Source organism: Papaver somniferum, chromosome 10 (genome assembly GCF_003573695.1).
Source record: "Papaver somniferum cultivar HN1 chromosome 10, ASM357369v1, whole genome shotgun sequence".
NCBI classification, from domain to species: domain Eukaryota; kingdom Viridiplantae; phylum Streptophyta; class Magnoliopsida; order Ranunculales; family Papaveraceae; genus Papaver; species Papaver somniferum.
This window is the reverse complement of record NC_039367.1, coordinates 17,097,951-17,116,583: the sequence shown is the minus strand read 5'-3', so window position 1 is coordinate 17,116,583 and position 18,633 is coordinate 17,097,951. Positions and strand designations below refer to the sequence as shown.

The window sequence follows — 18,633 nt, the reverse complement described above, 5'->3', positions numbered from 1 at the left end:
AAAATCCCTAAAACCCTAGCCTAAACATAAGAGAGAGTCCAGAAAGATCAAATGGAATGATTAACCCGGTTCAAGTCTGGACCGGACCGACTCGTTTTTCTTTTTGACCGACTCCAAAATCCACCTGTCAATGGATACCGATTTTCCGTTATCCGATACCGATAATCCGTTAGCCGTTACTGCTACCATCCGACATAGCGGTAAACGGATATCCGATACCGATAAGCTAACGGATAATCCCTTCTTAACGTAACGGTAGTGGCAGAGCCTATTTCCGTTAGGTTTAGTTTCGTTATCCGCTAACGTGCGTACTGCACGTGTAAATTTTTATACGTTATGTATTGTTTGGTTTATCTCATCTCATTCTTCTGTTCTTCACTTCGACACAACAGAGAAGTTCTCAGAGAGAAAAAGAAAGAAACTACGGATGTTGAATCAAGCATCGTCTTCTCTGCCTTAGAAATCATCATCTTCTCTGTGTGATTACTGATTAGAAACTAGGGTTCTCTTCTTCAATTTCCTTTGAGTTTAATTTCAATCTTCAAAACTAAATTTCAATTTAGGGTTTCTGAAATTAGGGTTCACAATTTCAGATTTGTGAAATTAATCATGTCCCAAAGCGAAAGAGGAGCATCAAACCATGTTGGGTCTTCACAAAATCTCTCTATTTCAGTTGCATCACATTTACCTGCTGCTGCTGCTGCATCCAACCAAGTTCAAGCTTCTGGAGTGAATTCAACACCTGCTTCTATTACACCTGCAATTCGTCCTAAAGAAGAAGAAGAAGAAGATGTAGAAGTAGATGAAGACCCAGTTATAGTTGAAGAGAAGAAAAAAATGCGCTCAGTAAGGTCTGATGTATGGGTTGATTTTGAAAGGAAGGTTGGAAAGAAGACAGTAAAAGGTGGGAAGGAGGTTGGGGTACTGATAGCTGAATGCAAACACTGTCACAAGAGAATACCTGCTCCTAGTAACCAAGGAACCAGCCGCTTGCATTACCATGCCAAAATCTGCAAAGAAAAGCCTGACAATAAGAAAGGACAAAGCAAGATTACTTCTGTCAAAACAGGTAATGCTCAAACCAAGTTAGCAAATTGGAAGTTTGATCCTGTTGTTACTAGGACACTAGTTGCCAAAATGATTGCTAAACATGGTTATCCAATCACTATAGTTGAGCATCCTTATTTTAGAGAGTTTGTTAAGTCTTTGAATCCTACTGCTAAGCTTTACACTAGGAATACAGTTAGGGAAGGCATCATGAGACTAACAACTGAGTTCAAACTGCAATTACAAGAACAATTTGAGAATATTACATCTAAATGTAGTTTAACAACATATATGTGGTCATGTAAGCATACAAAGGATGGTTATTGTTGTGTGACACTGCATTACATAGATGAGGAGTGGAAACTGGTTAAGAAAACACTAGCATATACTTTAGTGCCATCACCATACTCTGGAGAGGTTCTAGCATCTGTAGTGAAATCAGTGTGTCTAGAATGGAACATAGACAATAAGCTTTTTGCTGTAGCTGCTGACAATGCTAGCTCCAACAATGTTATGATGGAACAGCTGAAGAAATGGCTTGATAGCAAAGACTGTTTAGTTCTTAATGGGAATATGTTCCAAATGAGGTGTTGTAATCATATATTGCACTTAATTGTTGGGTGGGGAATGAGAGTAGCTGCTCCATTTATAGATGCAATTAGAGAGTGTGTAAAATATGTCAAGTCAAGTCAGGCTAGAAAAGAGAGATTTGAATGTGCAATTTCCCAAGTTAAGCTTCCTGCTTCAAGGTCTGTCGGTTTAGATGTGGATACCAGGTGGAACTCCACCTTTAAGATGCTAAAGGATGCAATTTTTTTTAGACAAGCTTTTGCTAGGCTAGCTGATTTGGATGATGACTTCAAGATACTACCAACCTCTAAGGAGTGGCAACAAGGAGTACACATATGTGAATGTTTGGAATTGTTTGATGTCCTTTCAACCAAATTTGCTGGGATTAAGTATCCCACAGCAAATTTGTATTATAATGGGGTTCAAGAAGTTAATAAATGCATTAAGCTATGGGAATCAAGTGAGCATGAGTATATCAGAGACATGGCCAAGAATATGAGGATGAAATTTGATAGCTACTGGAAAGAAAGTAACACTTTGATGGGAATTGGAGTTGTTTTGGATCCTAGGTACAAATCTAAATGGGTGGAGTTTGTTATGAAGAGAGTATATGGTGTGGAACACTATAAAAGTCACTATAACAAATTTGAGCTTGAACTCAATGCTCTTTTCTGTGCTTATGAAACTAACACTACAGCTCCAGATTACTTTGATACTGGAATGCATTCAACTGCAATTGAGAGCTCTGCAGGTACAACAACATCATATGAATTTGGTTATGATGATTTCATTATGGAAAACAATATGTTTGAGGTTGAGAAGTCAGAATTGGAGACATACTTAGCAGAACCAGTTCTTCCTAAAGGCACAGCCACTGAAGAAATGAGGTTTGATATCTTAAGTTGGTGGAAGAATAATGCTCCTAAGTACCCAATTCTCTCAAGGATTGCAAGAGATGTATTGGCAGTTCCAGTGACAAGTGTAGCATCAGAATCTATGTTTAGTATTGGTGGCAGAGTTCTCACATCTCACAGGAGTTCATTAGCTCCAGATCTTGTTGAAGCTTTGCTTTGTTTGGGTGATTGGCTGCCAGATCTCACTCTCAGTGACAGTGATAGTTGTGTTACAGGTACATCTTAATCTTTCTTTCTTTTTTGCAATTTATTGGCTTATTGCACTGACAATGACATTGCCAGCTTAAAATGTCTAACACTTTTGATTTTTCTTTCAAAATACAGAAGTTCAGGACTAAGGAGTAAGGTAAATGCATTTGCAGATGCAGTTGGCACTTGGCAGAGGAGAATCTGGAGATGGAGGAGGAATGCATTTGCAGTTGTTGACTCAAATGGAGATGGAGATGTCTTTTTTTTTGCAAAAAAAAACATGAAGATTATGAACTTGTTTTCTTGTGTGGCAATGGCATGAACATCTGTATGTCTTTTTTTGGTGTGGCATGGATTTAAAACATGTTTTGTTGGATTTTAAAGCTGTTATGTGTACTTGTTCTGTAACTTCTGTGTTTTTAGCCTGTTTTGTGGCTGTCCTGTGACTTACCGGATGGCAGCGGAAAAATATCCGTTATCCGGTAAGTCAAACGTAACGGTAACGTTTTTGAATTTCTTATTTCCGCCGGAAATGAACGGTAACGGATATCCGCTAAATTTTAACGGAAACGGCAGCGGCAGAGCCTATTTCTGTTACGTTAGCATCCATTGACAGGCCTAACTGGGAGTCGCTAACCTGCTAAACTTTTATGGATGAAATTGTTGCCACTTCTCTCAATTGCCCATTGGAAAGCTGCCTCCGCTCCTATTTCATTCAACTACCCTCTACCATCCCGGCTCTTGCCTCAATAATATATATACTCCGTATATATTTCTTGCACCCTCGTTAGAGTTAGACCAATACCCATATTTCCCTGGCAGTCAGCAGACAAGGCAATGTTTATTCTTAAAAGAGAAGATATCCTATGCTCATTTGACTTGCAGATTTTGAGGATTTGAGACAGCCACGAAATGGTTCATGAATTTAACAATTTTGTCAGCTGTCAGAGTTTGGGTAGGATCTTCTGAGCACCGATTAGCTTCCCAGATTTGCAATAAGCTTGTTTTCAGTCTTTCTTCATTTCCATTATTTTTTCTATCAAAAAAACGTTTGCCCCCTTTCATTGGCTTCTCATTTTTGTAAACGAAAGTATAAGAAGCAGATGCATTATCTCAAGAAATATCGCTTATGCACCAACATCTAAGAAGCAGATGCATTATCTCAAGAAATATCGCTTATGCACCAACATCCCGTAATGCAGCAAACGAACCTCGAGGTTTCCACACCATAGTTTCGGACTTTGGGTGCCTGAACCTAAACTAGTGGCTCGAGAAGTAGCAGACCCTCCACACTCGTAAGGACCAAGGTTTCTTTTGGAGAAGGCTGCGCTCTGCAAGGTTATGGGAATGACAACAATAATAGGACAAAAGGAAACTGATAAACTACATCAGAAATGCGATGGACTAATCAAAGTCCGCTGTTTTCATAACAGAATCAGCTTTCAAAAATGGGAAAGATAAAAAATTACATCAGAAACTACTATAAAGCTTAGACTACCTATAAATATTATTCCAAAGTAACTTAACCATAGCTTCTCTTTACACCCACGAACTTCGGTAACTTCCTCATCGGTCAAAAAAATAAAATAATGGTTGGAGCTATAAATAAAAGTATGCGTACCGGTTCCAGAGAGCGGTGTTTGCCTGCTTGAGGTTTCCTTGTGGTCTCTCTCGCGCCTAGTTCAATATTTACGTGGAAGAAGTCGAATTTTCACCAACAACCCAGTATCGTTTAACTGCAAACAATATCTTCTCACGAACAAGGGGACCGTCTTCATGGTCGACTAGCTTTGTGTTCCATCTCATCCCATTAGCAAGCTTCTTGACCTTCATTAGTACATCAACTTCATCACGAATTATTACTCCCCCTTCTGGTCGAAGAATACGATCCATTTCTAGAAGAATATCTTCTGCATTACACCTGGTAGTTGGTTGGAAACACAAACGAAGGGTAAGCTTCAATAGAAACTAAGCTGGAACATGTACACAGTGATGGAAAAATATATAGCCCTGTAGAACGTACTTGTTCTTGTACAGGGTGAAAAGACCATTAGCATGGATAAGGTCATAGGTTCTGGGGTATGTTGAGAAGGCCTCACACCTGCAAAATAGATCAAGAAACAGACAAGAAAGATGTTTAAATGAAAGCAATATACCAATATACTGTATACGAGTAAACATCGACCATCCTGAATGGTTGTAGTAATGCAAAAAACAGTAATTGGAAGTGCCAAAAGTTCAGAAAGTCATACCAGTCATGATATATACCAATCAACCCTCTTTGGTATACGACACCCAGAGTGCTTATATCAGCTATGGTGGGAACAACGTTCATAACCCATAATTTTGGAGACTCGATTGCTGCTGCGAAGCTTCCAAATCCTGCATTCATATCCATAATGTTTCGGTACCTTCCTGAGTCAAGGATCTTATTGACCCTCTTGTACGCCTTCACATGCTTCTTCCATAATTTATTGTCTTCTAGGTAGGTTTCTACGGAGACTCCAGAAATAGATCCACTAGAAATCCTAGGAGGAACAGAGTCTAGCTTTTCAGGGAATGGCTTTATCTCCCCTCCAGCAACTTCATCTGGACTGTTGGCCTCAGGATATGGGGTTATGCATGCCTCCATTTTCTTATACCTAAAATAGAATGGCAACAACCAAGAGTGAGAACCTGATGCCTTTGACAGACCAATAAGGTAACGTCATACATACAGTAGTTAATGTTGTTTGACAAAAATGAAACAATGCCGGTAGGGACGGACAGGTACAGGTCACTTTTTCATGTAATGCTGGTACTCCGCTAATCTCTACAAAGTACTACCAAGTACCAACGTGTGTCGATCAAAGCACACCACAAATAGATTATACTTGAATGTGATTGCATCAGGTGTCAAATAACAGGAATTGTGGGAATGGAAAAAAAACTACATGGTAATATCTTTTTTCCTTTCAAAATACATAACAATCAGTGCATTCAAGCCACTTACCAAGCATCATCGGGGTTTGTAGATTCACACATACTATCACGGGAATTACTCCTACCGGGACATGAGTCAGCGTTCATTCTTTTTTGCCAGATTGCAATTTCAGCCTTCTCGTATTTCTTTTCCCAACAAAGCCGTTTTGCAACTTCCTCGATTTTTCGTTGTTCCTCCTGTAGTTCTTCTCTAGGGCGCTGCCATGCTTCATAGTTAATCTTCCAATTGATTGGAGGACCAGAAAGTACCCAGTAGCCGCCAGGTCTCAAAACTCGATCCACTTCCATCATGTACATACCATCTATGCAAACAGAAGTATCATCAGAAACAATTGTAGCGCATTTGCTCATGTACAATCACTAGCATTCACTATGCTGATTTCTTTCTTTGGATGCTCTTTTTTCTTTTTTTTTTTTTAATCTTTTTTTCTTTGAAAAGTAGAGAAATTTGTCATAAAATATCACAAGGTGACAATTGTAGATTACACCTACCATTAGCGCCCCATGGGATTAGACATCTGGAACAGTGTGCCATGTCAAATGCTCTTGAAGGGTAAGGAAGCTTTATTGTTCCTAGCACACCGATAACAGCAGGCACGCCTCTTTCTAAAGCAAACTGCACTTGAGCTTCATGCGAGTCCCTCGGTGCAAATGACATGGCTAATACATTCTTTTTCATAAGGTAAGCACCCCAGCTTGCAACCTGCCCACAATTTGCAATACTCAGTGGATGCATACAAGCACTAATAATCAATTAAGCAAAAAAAGAACTGAAAGCAGAAAATAATAATTAATAACAATAAAAACGACTGTGAAAAATAAAAAAGTAAAATTAGTGGGTGTATCCTGTAAAACAACAGGTAGTAAAGAGTAAGAGGTGGAAGTGGTTTTCATGGAACAACAGACTTCAACATACCCCACAACCAGTGTCTAGAGCAGTTCTCACAGTCCCATTTTCCATTGGGATCACCGCTGCAAGTTGATCAATATAAGCATCTGCTCCTTGAGGAAACTGTGTTCCTCCACCAGGGAATCTAAACACATCGCCCTCATATTGAATCCAATTCTGAACAGCCTTCTCCACAGTCAAGCTCTTGTAGGGAGCATTTGCATAGGGTACGTAATCACGGCTCTTGGGCCATGGGAATGGGGTCACATATCCTTTTGGTGCTGGGATGAGGCAATGCAGCTTTTCTTCCTCGGGGGGGCAGTGCCTTTCTCTGTAGTTCATGTTCTCTCTTGGGAAAGTCATAGCCCGTCTTTGATCTTGGCAAGGTGTGTAATCAATGTGTTCAGCAGAACATGACTCAAACTGTGTGGCCTTGGAAGAGTCATCAACAGCTGCGTCAAAGTTGCCTTTGTTATGGGTCTCAAACTCCAGGTTAGGGATTACACTGCAGTCAGTTAGCTGTGTCACTTGCTCAGCTATCCTATCTCCCTTCCCATATCCACTCCTCTGCCATGCACCCAAGAGATAGAAGAAACAACATAAACCAACTACAATAACTAAGGACATAGAACCTCGAGTCTTTCCATCCCCAGCATTAGGTCTCGGAGCCATGCCGTGCCTGAAAAACAACTACCAATAACTAAACCATATCAAACAACCCAATAAACTATACAATATTAGTCCAACAATATCCCATTCATGGAACTTTCTATTCAAAATGTACTACGTTACAACCAAACCAACATGCACATGAAATCACAAAATCATGTTTCATTCCCCAAAATCCAAAATTAGAACAAGAAAATCAGTTGTCCGATAGATCAGAAACCAGGGTCAATTAAAAAAGAAACATTTTTTTTAATTCTTTTGTTTAAAACAAAGAAGCTTCAGGACATTAACAATTAAATACTAATGTGACAAGTAACGGTACAACTTTTATTCCACTAAATATATCATTAACAATAGATAAGATCCAAGATTAATCATTTATAGCTGCAAAATATGGAGCCTTTAACATATTATTATTATTATCATTGACAAAGCTAATCAATTGTGAAACAGAATATCATCACAGTGAAAGATCACCATAGGGTAACAAAATATTACAAAAGAAATTGAATCTAACAGAAACCCACAATCATAAACTGCTAAGAGATTCATTACATAGAAGATTAACCGGATCTTACCAGGCGTTTACAAAGATCAAGAAACAGAGAATAAACCCAGTAATGGCAGATCAACAACAGGATTACAGAGAATTGAGAAACCAGTATTTGTGGGGGAAATAAATCTTAGGTTTTAACAATTAGATAGAGAAAGTGGCAACATCTTTTTGTTTAGTTTGATGATATTAATGAGGAGGAAGAACTTGTTTAGCCTTCGAGAAAGTTGCAGAGTGGAGATGAGTCGGAGAAAAAGAGAATAAAGAACAAGTGTTGTGTTTCTAGTACTCTCCATCTCCTCGTATTTAACAATTTTATTTTTCATGAGGATGCGATGCGACTAGTCTATTGCGTATAACGCAAATATACCCATATGGTCCTACATAATATCTTGCGGGTCTCGCGTTTTTTATGTTTATTTTTGATAATCCTTGTTTAAGGACATCTCCAAATCTAAACGACAAACTGAGGTCGTTTCCACTTCCCCACACGGCAAACAAGAATAAGCTATTGTGCAGCACGGATGTGTCAAGTTCAAAGCCTTCTCTGCAGACAGGATGCATCCACGTGTGCGGGGATACATCTACGTGTGCGTGTCATGGAATATAGAGACGGGTATGAACAAACGGGATGTAGTTGCTTCCTAGAGCTATCACAGACCCGATTACGGGGCCATGACCAGAAAAAATGACACCGTACTAGTTATTAACATAACGATAAACTTTTAACAAACAACAATTATGGACATGCCGATAGAATCTGTCGAAATCTAAATGAAAAGCCGATACGAAAGAGCATACGATACTGTGGACACACGAACTACGCGGGGTCCGAATGCCCGCAATCAATTGTTAAAGTCTAAAGAGATTACGATGATGATACCCGGATGTGGGTTCATTGGCTCAAAACCCACGGGTCTATCATGGCCTCCTCCAACTTCCCCATGCGTAGCGATTATGCATGGGGTACAAATATAAAAGGAAAACAACATATATAAGCAAATGCATGCGGAACTAAATGAATGCAAAGTGCTGAAATGTAAATAAGACCAAGGTTTACGTGGTTCAGCACTAAGGCCTACGTCCACGGGGTTTGTTGTTCTGCTATATTATTCACGGTTACACGAATGGTTTGAATGACTTGGGGTTTACATATTTCTCTCCACTATGGGATTCCTTACCTTTGCTATTCTCTCTCTCTCTCTCTCTCTCCCTCCTCTGATGTTTTTCCGATCCCCCCCCCCCTTTGTGGAGATTGGGTATTTATAAGGTAGGAATGTGGGACCCATCTCTGAAGACCGTTGGAACCTTATCTTCTAGTGTCTTGTGTCCATCACGCAGAGGTCTGCGTTTCCCCCTAGATCCCGCGGAGGCATCTTCGCTCGTTCCACAGGTCGGTCGACACGTGCACTGCTCAGAGTGTTTAATGCGGGTGGTTGAGGGGTCTGCTCGTGTCAGACAAGTGTCTTCTGCCCCTGTCAGTCCGTGTCAGCTGACTTTCTCCCCACCGTTGATCTTAGCTCCTCTTCTGGGGATGAGATAAAGCAACTCCTAGGGGTTTATTTGGTGCTTCGCGACGCATCGTGTTTTGATGTCTTGGCTTGCATGCTTTCCACGTACCTTTCTGTATCCACGTGTCCGATAGTGAGATATATGTGTACACAATTTGCCCCTTTTCTTCAGGCTTAACTGACTAAGGGGTGCCTTGAAGAAAAACTATCGTCGCATATCCTTCTCACTCCTAATAACTTCTCCTAGATACTTGGGCACGTCTTTTATTCGTGCATTAACTGCTTATGTAACGGGCACGTTTTCCTATTTCTCCCTTAATTTCCTCTTTTCTTTCGGGTATTTTAAGGATGGAGAGGAAATTTAATTTCATTCTTCCTAAACACTCTCTCAGTTCATTCTTCCTTTAAGTTTCCTACCTGCCTTCATTAAACCTGTGACCTTAAATTCTGTCAGTCTTCATTGCACCTGTGATCTTATCTTCTGTCAGTCTTTATTGCACCTGGGATCTTCCCCTGTTCGTTTCTTCTACTTGCTGTTTTTTGCCGGTGAGTTTTTCTTTTCTTGATTTCACTGTTTTATGCCGTGTTGAATTGTGAATTTTCTGCTATTTGTTGTTCCTTGTTTGTGATGAAGAACTCTTTCTGATGCTTGCATACTAGTTTGCCCCTGTTCTTCATCTTAAATTAAGGCAGCCATTACTTCGAGGGTGGAGTATTGAGATTGTATCCTAATTTTAGGGTTTCTTTGTTGTCGTGGTTGTATTGCTATGAATGTGTTTTTTGATTTTTGGTTATTGTGTGTAACCTGTTCTTGATTTTATTCTTTCCGCAGCCATGTCTGACCGTCCACGGCCTACCTATGAGACTCCTGATTCTAGGTTGTCGAGATCTCCTCAGCGTCGAGAGTCTCAGGATGATGTTCGTCGGAGTCGAGTGTCTTCCGGAGCGAGAGCCTCTTCTTCTCGGGAAGAGATTCCTCCAATAATTCCGTCTGGCTCACGGAGAATATTTAATCAGTCAATGGTGCGTCCTCGTGAAGAGACTCGGAGTACGCAGGCTCCTCCCCGCGCTGTTGCTTTTGACGTTCCTCCTTTACGTTCGTTAGTGCCCGAGCATCATCCACGGTCTTCTCCAACTTTGAAAGGGAAGAATACAAAGGGCGTAGCTCCTGCGGCTGGATCTTCAAAGAATCCCCCCGTGAAGAGAAAAGCGTCTGAAGCGTTTGTTAGTTCATCCGGTCCCGCCGAGGAGGAAGAGGCTGCTCCCTTGATACGCAGTGTTTCTGTGAGCAGGAGAAAAGTAACCTTCAAGCATATCGATCTTGAAATATTCAAGGAGAAACATGAGCTCCAAGCCTTCGGGGTTCGTTTTTATGCCCCCGAGGATGATATTACGTATGAGCTGATCTCTAAGTACGAATTCGATGAATTTCACTTGTTAACGACGGTTGGGGCCTTCGAGGCTGGTCTGATGCTGCCGTTGTACAAATCGGGTGATTCCTTCTATTACGACGTGCTTGCTAGTCGTGAGGGTTCTTCCACAAATACTCATAGCCGTTCCGTATCCCAATTATCGGGGAATTATCTCCGCGCTCTGAAGGAATGCTATCTGCGGAGTAAGGGGGAAACGTCGATGACTTGTTACGTCCCCAATCCCTTGGAGAAGGAATGGTACACTCCTGAGAATTTTAATAACTCCTTCGGTGATTACGTCAATAGCAGGAATCGCAAGCCGTGGAGTGTCAGCCTTCGGAATCTTCCTGCTCCTCGAGGCGAGATTCGTCTGTTAAATGAGGTCAGCGATGCCAAGCTGAAGTATGTTCCTGGCACGGAGGCGTCCAATCGTCGGAAACTCTTCCCCGCGCGAGAAAGGATCAAGCGTGATCATGACTACGAGTGGCACGCCACTGTCATTGAGATAGTAGGTCCGTGGGCTTATGGTTGGATTCCCGGTTCCCGCGGATGGCGGCCAACCGAGAATAGTAAGCCGCGCGAATCTCCTCCCGCTCGCTATGGAGATTTCTGCCCCTGGCGTCTGAACTTTGCGGGCATGAATTTTCCTTATGCCCTGGATGTCGTAGAGGGAGACGAGGAGGATGGTTCCGGTGCTATACTCCCCTCGAAGAATGTCTCAGCTGCTCAGGTACGCAGATTCTAGTTGTGTTTCGTTTTTATAACTTCCATCGGACGGGAAGAATAATTCCTTTGTGGTGTCGGTTTCAGGTATTGAAGAAGACAAAGATTAGGCTGAAGCAGTCTTCTACTATGGTGGTGGGTGAGGTTGAGGTCCAAGAAGAAGTTACTAGTCCTGTGAACGAAGAGTTTGCTGAGGACGAGATTACAGATGGGGAGGAACGTACTGGTACCTCCCCTATCAATGCCGAAGAAGAGGTCTTCGCTGGTCCCCCGGTGATGGAGGAAGGAACAAGGGTGTAGTGGCGGATGATGTTGTCATCGAGGATGTTTCCGTCCCTGCTGGTGATGTCATGGATACCCTCCCCACTTCTCAAGAATTTTCTTTCGATCGGATGTATTCCACGGGGAGTTCTTTGACGAAGCCCTCGATTTTCCCGAGGACTTCTCTTTACTTTCCCCTAATGACATTGGGATGTTCTTGGTGGTGATGGTAATGGTGATGCTGCTGTAGAAGGTGTTGGTGCGGAGGAGCCTGCTGTGCATGTAGGCGCGGGAGAACATGCCAACGTTCATGCTGAGGGGGTCGAGTCGGTCAAAGGAAAATCTGTTGTTGACGCGCCCGCCGATAGTCTTCCCCAGTCGCCGATGTCTGAGGGTGAGGATGCCATCATGAGTTGGTTTAAGGAGAAGAATCTTCTGTTTGTCTCTCATCCTGCTCCTGTGGTTGTTGGGGAAAAGGAATCAACCGCGTATACCCGTCGTATGATGGAGATGTCTTCGAAGGCGCAGGTGTCTGAAGCCTGGGGAAAAGGTTGACCGTTCCCGAAGCTACCCTCGTGCCGGAGCCTCCTACTTCTGTTGCCGATATGATGGCTATTGCCGACGGGTATCAATATGGCTTCCCGCAACAGCGTGTGCTGGAGGTAAATTTTCGTACATTCTTGTTCGTGAGAATAGGACGCTTCGGTTGAATAATGTTTTGTCATTTTGATGTGTAGATGATGAGGAGCGAGCATTGCAACCACGTGCTATATCAGTTCTTTAAAGCAAAATCTCTGAAGCTCGAGGCTAAGCTTCGTCATCGGGAAAAGGAATTATCTGCGGCGGAGGTGGAAATAGAAGAGCTGAAGAAAAGCCTTAAGGAGAAAAAAAACTGGGTGAAGCAGAGGCTGATCTTCGTTCAGAACTTATTGCAGTGCGCGCTGAGTTAGAGCAAACTCGTAGCCAAGTTTCCACTTTCACAGGTTTGGTTCTTTTCCTCGCCGTTTCGTCATTCTTTTCTCTTAGTTGTTCTGTCTGAGTCTCCCCACCCTATGTCCAGTGGGTGGCATCCCCGAGCTGGTATGGCTTCGAAACGAAAGAGCTCGGCAAAAATCTCGTATTAGAGATTTGGTTGAGAAGATTAAGAGTGAGGCTAGGAAATGGGATGCTCGGGCTGAAGTATGGCGCGCGCGGCATGTTCAGATGGTCGACATGCAAAATCTGTACAACCATGATCGTGCTTTATTTAATGGCACACTGCTGTGGACCAGTGATAATCTGCGGGAAGCCCGCGAGCGTACTTCCTTGTTGGAATCTAGGATTCAGCTATTGGAAGAAGAATTACAGACGGCGCGGTCCATTCCTCTTTCAGGGGTCCAAGATAATATGCTTGGTCTTGCCAGGGAACGAGATGATGCTCGTGCTGAAGTCTATGCTCTCAGCAATGCTCTTTCCGCGTCTCGTGCCGATGTAGCCCGTCTTGCTGAGTCTGAGAGGAATCTTGAAGTGTGCATGTATAGACTCAGCAAAGGGGTCTCAGAGATAAATAAAGAGGTCGACCACCTTCGTCATATGGACTCGATGAAGCAGGTAGAATTAGATGCCTGTCAATTTACTCTCACCAACCTTCAACTAGACTATAAGAAATTATCCGCGGAATATGATCATCTTGATGAAGCGCGAGATGCGGTTGTTAATGAATATGAAGAGGCTTCGGCTTGTGTCGAAGGTATAATCCCAATTCATCGAGTGTGATCTTGTTTGTTTTCTACTACTAACTCCGTGGTGTTGTCTTTTTCAGGGCTCGAGGAACGCTTCGCGTCACAAATGAAGAACTTGAAAAGGCTCAATCTTCCTTAGCACAGCAAAGGAACAAACCAATCACTTCAAGAATTTAGCAGCCACCCGCGAGGAGGCCGTTGGTGCTGCTTCCAGAGAAGTGAATCGGCTATCCTCGTTATTATCCCAAGCCCAACAGCGGACAACAGTTATTAAACATAAGGCTCGTTGTCAATTGGCTGAGGAGACGAACAAGATGCTGGAGAGGATAGAGCTTGGCCTAAGGAATGAACATGGTCTCGTGAAGAACTACCCTCGTCGTCCCGTTCCTGCTGCATTGCCCAGCTCCTCGGGCCCCTCTTCTGGTGGGAGCGTCCCATCAAGTCTTCGGAAAATCCGGATGACGGGACCGCCACCTAGGTAGAGATGGCAGCGTTCTGTAGGGTCCGCGGCATAATTGTGCTTTTTGTAACGATGTAAAAGGAATGTTTTTTGATTGTGTATCCTTGGCTTTGGCCGTTCACTTCTTGTAATCACCCTTTATGAAATGAATCCTCTTCTTGATATACCTACAATGTTTTTGTATTTTAAGTTTGTGAAAAATCAAAACAAAAGTTAAGTGTTTTTGAGTGCGATACGAAAGGAAGGTACCTTCGTGATCGTCTTGAGACCTGTCACCCCGCTGGCAAATCCTGGGCCAGAGGATTCCCAGACGGTGGGGGCCGGGGCAACGTTCTAGGATATGGGGCGTAAAATATGTACGCACCCATTCCGTCGACCCGTTGCCTTAAGATTGGTTGGGTATCTCTTTCTGCTGGGTGCCTTCCCCCTGGTCCTACACTTATGGACACTGATGGGGGAGCCCTGAGAGATTGTAGATTAACTACTTTCCCCAATATTGTAGGTAGATTCCACAGACTTGATAATTTGAAAGCTTGTTTAATTGATAAGTTGAGGTCTGCAATTCCTCTTCCAGAGATAGAAACATGTTGGGCGGGGAGGCTCCTTTCTTCTTCTGGTATATTCCCAGCAGATTCAAATCTGCGTTGCTTCTATGGGAAGTATGGTTTGAGCCATTTAGCATTCCAAGGATGCCGGAGGACCTCACCTTTTAGATTACGAAGGTAGTAAGAACCATTACCCGCAATGTCGTGGATCATAAACGGTCCTCCCCATGTAGGTGCTAACTTTCCCCATTTCTTTTCTTGCTGATATCGTGGGATTGTTCTCAACACATACTGTCCCTCTACAAAATTTCGTAGCTTTACCTTTTTGTTGTACTCCCTTGCTAGTCTTCGTTGATAATTTTCCATCTTTTGCAATGCTACTTCCCTTCTTCCCTCCAAGTCGTCCAACCTTTCTAACATCATATCTGTTGTTAGGTTTTTCTCCCAGGCTTCAGTCTTCGTGGTTGGCATGAGGATTTCTGTAGGTATGACTGCTTCAGCTCCATAAGTAAGAAAAACGGGGATTCCCGGTAGCGGACCTTCGTGTTGTCCTGTATGCCCACAAGACATTGTGCAGTTGTTCGCACCATCTTCCCTTATGCTCGTCTAATTGTTTTTTGAGTATAAGGGCGAGGGTCTTGTTGGTAGCTTCCGCTTGTCCGTTGCTTTGAGGGTATAAGGGGTGGACTTGTTCTTTCTTATTTTAAAGGTGTCGAAGAGCATGTCTATATTTTTTCCCTGTAATTGCTTGCCGTTATCAGACACAATTTCAGCAGGTATACCAAATCTGCAAATGATGTTCTGGAATATGAAAGTGAACACATCCGCGTCTCTGATCCTGGCCAAGGCCTTAGCCTCCACCCATTTACTGAAGTAGTCCGTGGCTACTATCAAAAATCGTCTCTTCCTGGATCCTTCGATGAAAGGCCCGACGATGTCTACTCCCCATTTTGCAAATGGCCACGGGCTATCGACAGAGTTTAACAATGTTGCCGGCGCGTGGATTTTTTTCGCGAAGCGCTGACATTCTTCGCATCGTCGGGACATCCTCGCAGCATCTTGTATCATGGTCGGCCAGTAATATCCTTGCGTTTTTGCCTTGTCAGCTAGTGATCTCATACCGCTATGATTCCCTGCGTCACCATAATGGATATCCTTTAGAATTCGATGCCCTTCTTTTCGGGATAAGCAGCGTAGTAATGGTCCGAGGAAAGATTTTCTATATAGGACCCCCCCGAAGATCGTATCTTCCCACTTTGGAGAGCGTCTTTCTAGCTTGCTTCCGATCCGCAGGTAGGCTTCCTTTGTCGAGGAAGCATGTATTGTCACCCTCCAGTCATCTTCATTGCTGAAATCTTCGTCTTGATTTGCTTTTGACAAGATGTCTTCTTCATCAAAGTCGTTATGGATGTCTTCTCCTACTTGGTCTTCAATATTTCTTCCATCGTATCTTGATTGGTAGCGAAGGAGAATTGAGATGCAATCGAAGGCTCGTATACCCTTGCTATTTTAATACCTTCGGCATTTTTATCCCTCAACATGGATGATATGTATGCTAGGGCATCCGCATGCCTGAGGTCCCTTCTGCATAAGTGCCGGAACTTAATGTTCGGGATTTGTGAAGCCAATGTTTGGACCAATGCCATGTAAGCTGAAAGGGTGTCATCGTACACATTATATTCGAGCGCGATTTGCCGTATGACCAGCTGCGAATCACTTGTCAGCCTTACATCGGTTACCCCCATCTCTATTATTATACGTAGGGCATGTATGACAGCTTCGTATTCAACAATGTTATTGGTATGCTCTTTGAATTCCAATCTAAGTGCCTGTATGATCCTTTCTCCAGTTGGGGTGATGACAATACCTATTCCTGCCCCTTCCTTATTTTTAGATCCGTCGACGAAGACTTCCCATTGTCTATGACTCGCAGGTTCGAGGATATCCATTGGATCCTTGATTGCTTCCTCGGCTTCTGGTATTCCCTTGATCTCTTCGTCGTTGTCTAGAGGGAGGTCTGCTAAGAAATCTGCCAGAACTTGGGACTTCTGAGAATGTTGAATTTCATGAATGATGTTGAATTGGTCCAGATGGGTGTTCCATTTGGCTATTCGGCCCACTTTTCCTGTGCTTTTGAGGACTGCTTCCAATGGTGCTCTGCATGGTACCCTGACGAAGTGAGTTAGGAAGTAGGTTCTCAGTTTTTGGGTAGCCCATACCAGTGCGAGGATGAGTTGTTCAATCTTAGTATAATTTCTTTCCGCGGGATTGAGTGTCTTGCTGACGTAATAGATAGGCTGTTCTATCTTTGTATTGGTTTTGACTAATACCGCGCTGACTGCGTCCTCCGTTGCTGCTATGTACAGTGCCAAAACTTCATCAGGGTCAGGTTTCTGCAGGATAGGGATCGAAGCTAGATGTTCTTTGATCTTTTGGAATGCTTCCTCGCAATCGGCGGTCCATTCGAACCTGCTCCCTTTCTTAAGAATATTGAAGAAATGTTTGCACTTGTCCGAAGACCGTGCAATAAATCTGCCCAACGCTGCTATGGACCCATTGAGCTTCTGCACTTCCTTTAGATTCTTTGGTGACGGCATCTCTACTATGGCTTGAATCTTAGCTGGGTCTACCTCGATGCCCCTTTTCGTCACCAGATAACCGAGGAACTTCCCTGAGGTGACACCGAAAGTACATTTCTCCGGATTTACTTTCATGTGATGTTGTCTCATTGCATTGAAAATATTCCTCAGGTCCTGGTGGTGATTTTTACGCAGCTTGCTTTTGACGAGCATGTCGTCCACGTAGACTTCTAGGGTTCCTCCAATCCATGGTTTGAAGATAGCATCGACCATCCTTTGGTATGTTGCCCCTGCGTTTCGGAGCCCGAAAGGCATTCTGGTATAGCAATAAAGGCCATGTGGTGTATAGAATGCTGTGTGTTGCTGATCTTCTTCTGCCAGGGCTACTTGGTTGTAACCAGAGTATCCGTCCATAAACGACTCCTCGTACCCTTCAACTGCTTCAACCAGTTGATCTATGCTCGGCAGGGGATAGCTGTCCTTTGGACACGCCTTGTTGAGATTAGTAAAGTCGATGCATATTCTAACCCCTCCATTTTTCTTAGGAACAATGACCATGTTGGATATCCAGGTAGGATACTTGACTTCCTTGATAAATCCTGCGTCTAGTAGCTTCCGAAGTTCTGTTTCTACCGCCTCATGATATTCTGGAGCCACTTTTCGTATTTTCTGCCTGAACGGGGGTGTGCCCTGTTTGATGCGTAGTTCATGTTGGATTACTTTTGGGTCGATCCCTGGCATATCTCCTAACTTCCAGGCGAACACATCCGCATATTCCTTAAGTAATTTGGTTAAGGAATGTTCTCTCCCTTCGCCCATGATGGTCCCGATTTTGACCCTCTTCGGGTCTTCTTCCGTTCCTATGTTGATTTCCTTAGTGGGTTCCACGGGTGTGAACATAGGCCTTGGGTTTCCGAGGACTGGGGCGCTCTTTAATTGCTATTTGGCGTGTTTCTGCTCTTTGTTGATTGTTGAGGTACTTGTTTCCGAGCCTCGGACATTACCCTTTCGTCAAGCCTTTTCCTGTGGTTTCCTTAAGGAATAGTTCTACGGCTTTCTCTTGCGTGGTTTCTTGATTTCTTACTCTTCGGATTTTTCGCTGTTCTTCTTGCTCGTTGTTGATATGATCCTGAGTGGCCTGGCATTCTCGTGTAGCGATTCGATCTCCCTTGATCTCCATAATTCCCTCAGGTGTTGGAAATCTGAGGTACTGGTGGTATGTTGCCGCAACTCCTTTGAGCTTGTGTACCCACTGTCGTCCAATAATGGCGTTGTAGGGGGAAGGGGTATCCACCACACTGAATCGGGTATCCAGTTTCATGGGCCCTGCGTTAACCTGTAACACAATGTCTCCCAAGGGCTTCGTGGCCGCTCCATTGAATCCGTAGATGGTGTGATAAGAGGTCATCAACTGTTCATCATGGAGCTTCATCCGCTTGAATGCGTCATAGAATAGGACATTCACAGAGCTTCCCCCGTCTATGAGGATTTTTTGAGGTTACATCCCGCTATTGGTAATGTCAGGACCAAGGGATCGTTATGGTCTTCCATATCTTCTTCGATATCCTCGGCATCGAAGATGACAGGTAATTCCATCCATTTTTCATG

The 18,633-nt window shown here is 43.3% G+C and overlaps 1 protein-coding gene across 2 annotated transcripts; it reads right to left on the bottom strand.

Annotated features, from left to right (window-relative positions):
• Positions 1–4,080: 4,080 nt before the first annotated feature.
• Positions 4,081–8,129, bottom strand: LOC113318276 (probable methyltransferase PMT2). 2 transcript variants are annotated; one of them, XM_026566426.1, is made up of 7 exons: positions 7,839–8,129; positions 6,619–7,281; positions 6,195–6,405; positions 5,713–6,004; positions 4,973–5,362; positions 4,744–4,821; positions 4,081–4,641 (listed from the first exon to the last, which is right to left on the bottom strand). In XM_026566426.1, the coding sequence occupies exons 2-7, from the start codon at positions 7,261–7,263 to the stop codon at positions 4,410–4,412; spliced, it is 1,848 nt and encodes a 615-aa protein (XP_026422211.1). In that variant the 5' UTR covers positions 7,264–7,281; positions 7,839–8,129; the 3' UTR covers positions 4,081–4,409. The 2 variants fall into 2 exon arrangements, with proteins under 2 accessions (XP_026422211.1, XP_026422210.1); XM_026566425.1 differs by having other exon boundaries at positions 6,619–7,270; positions 7,839–8,128.
• Between the last annotated feature and the right edge of the window lie 10,504 nt (positions 8,130–18,633).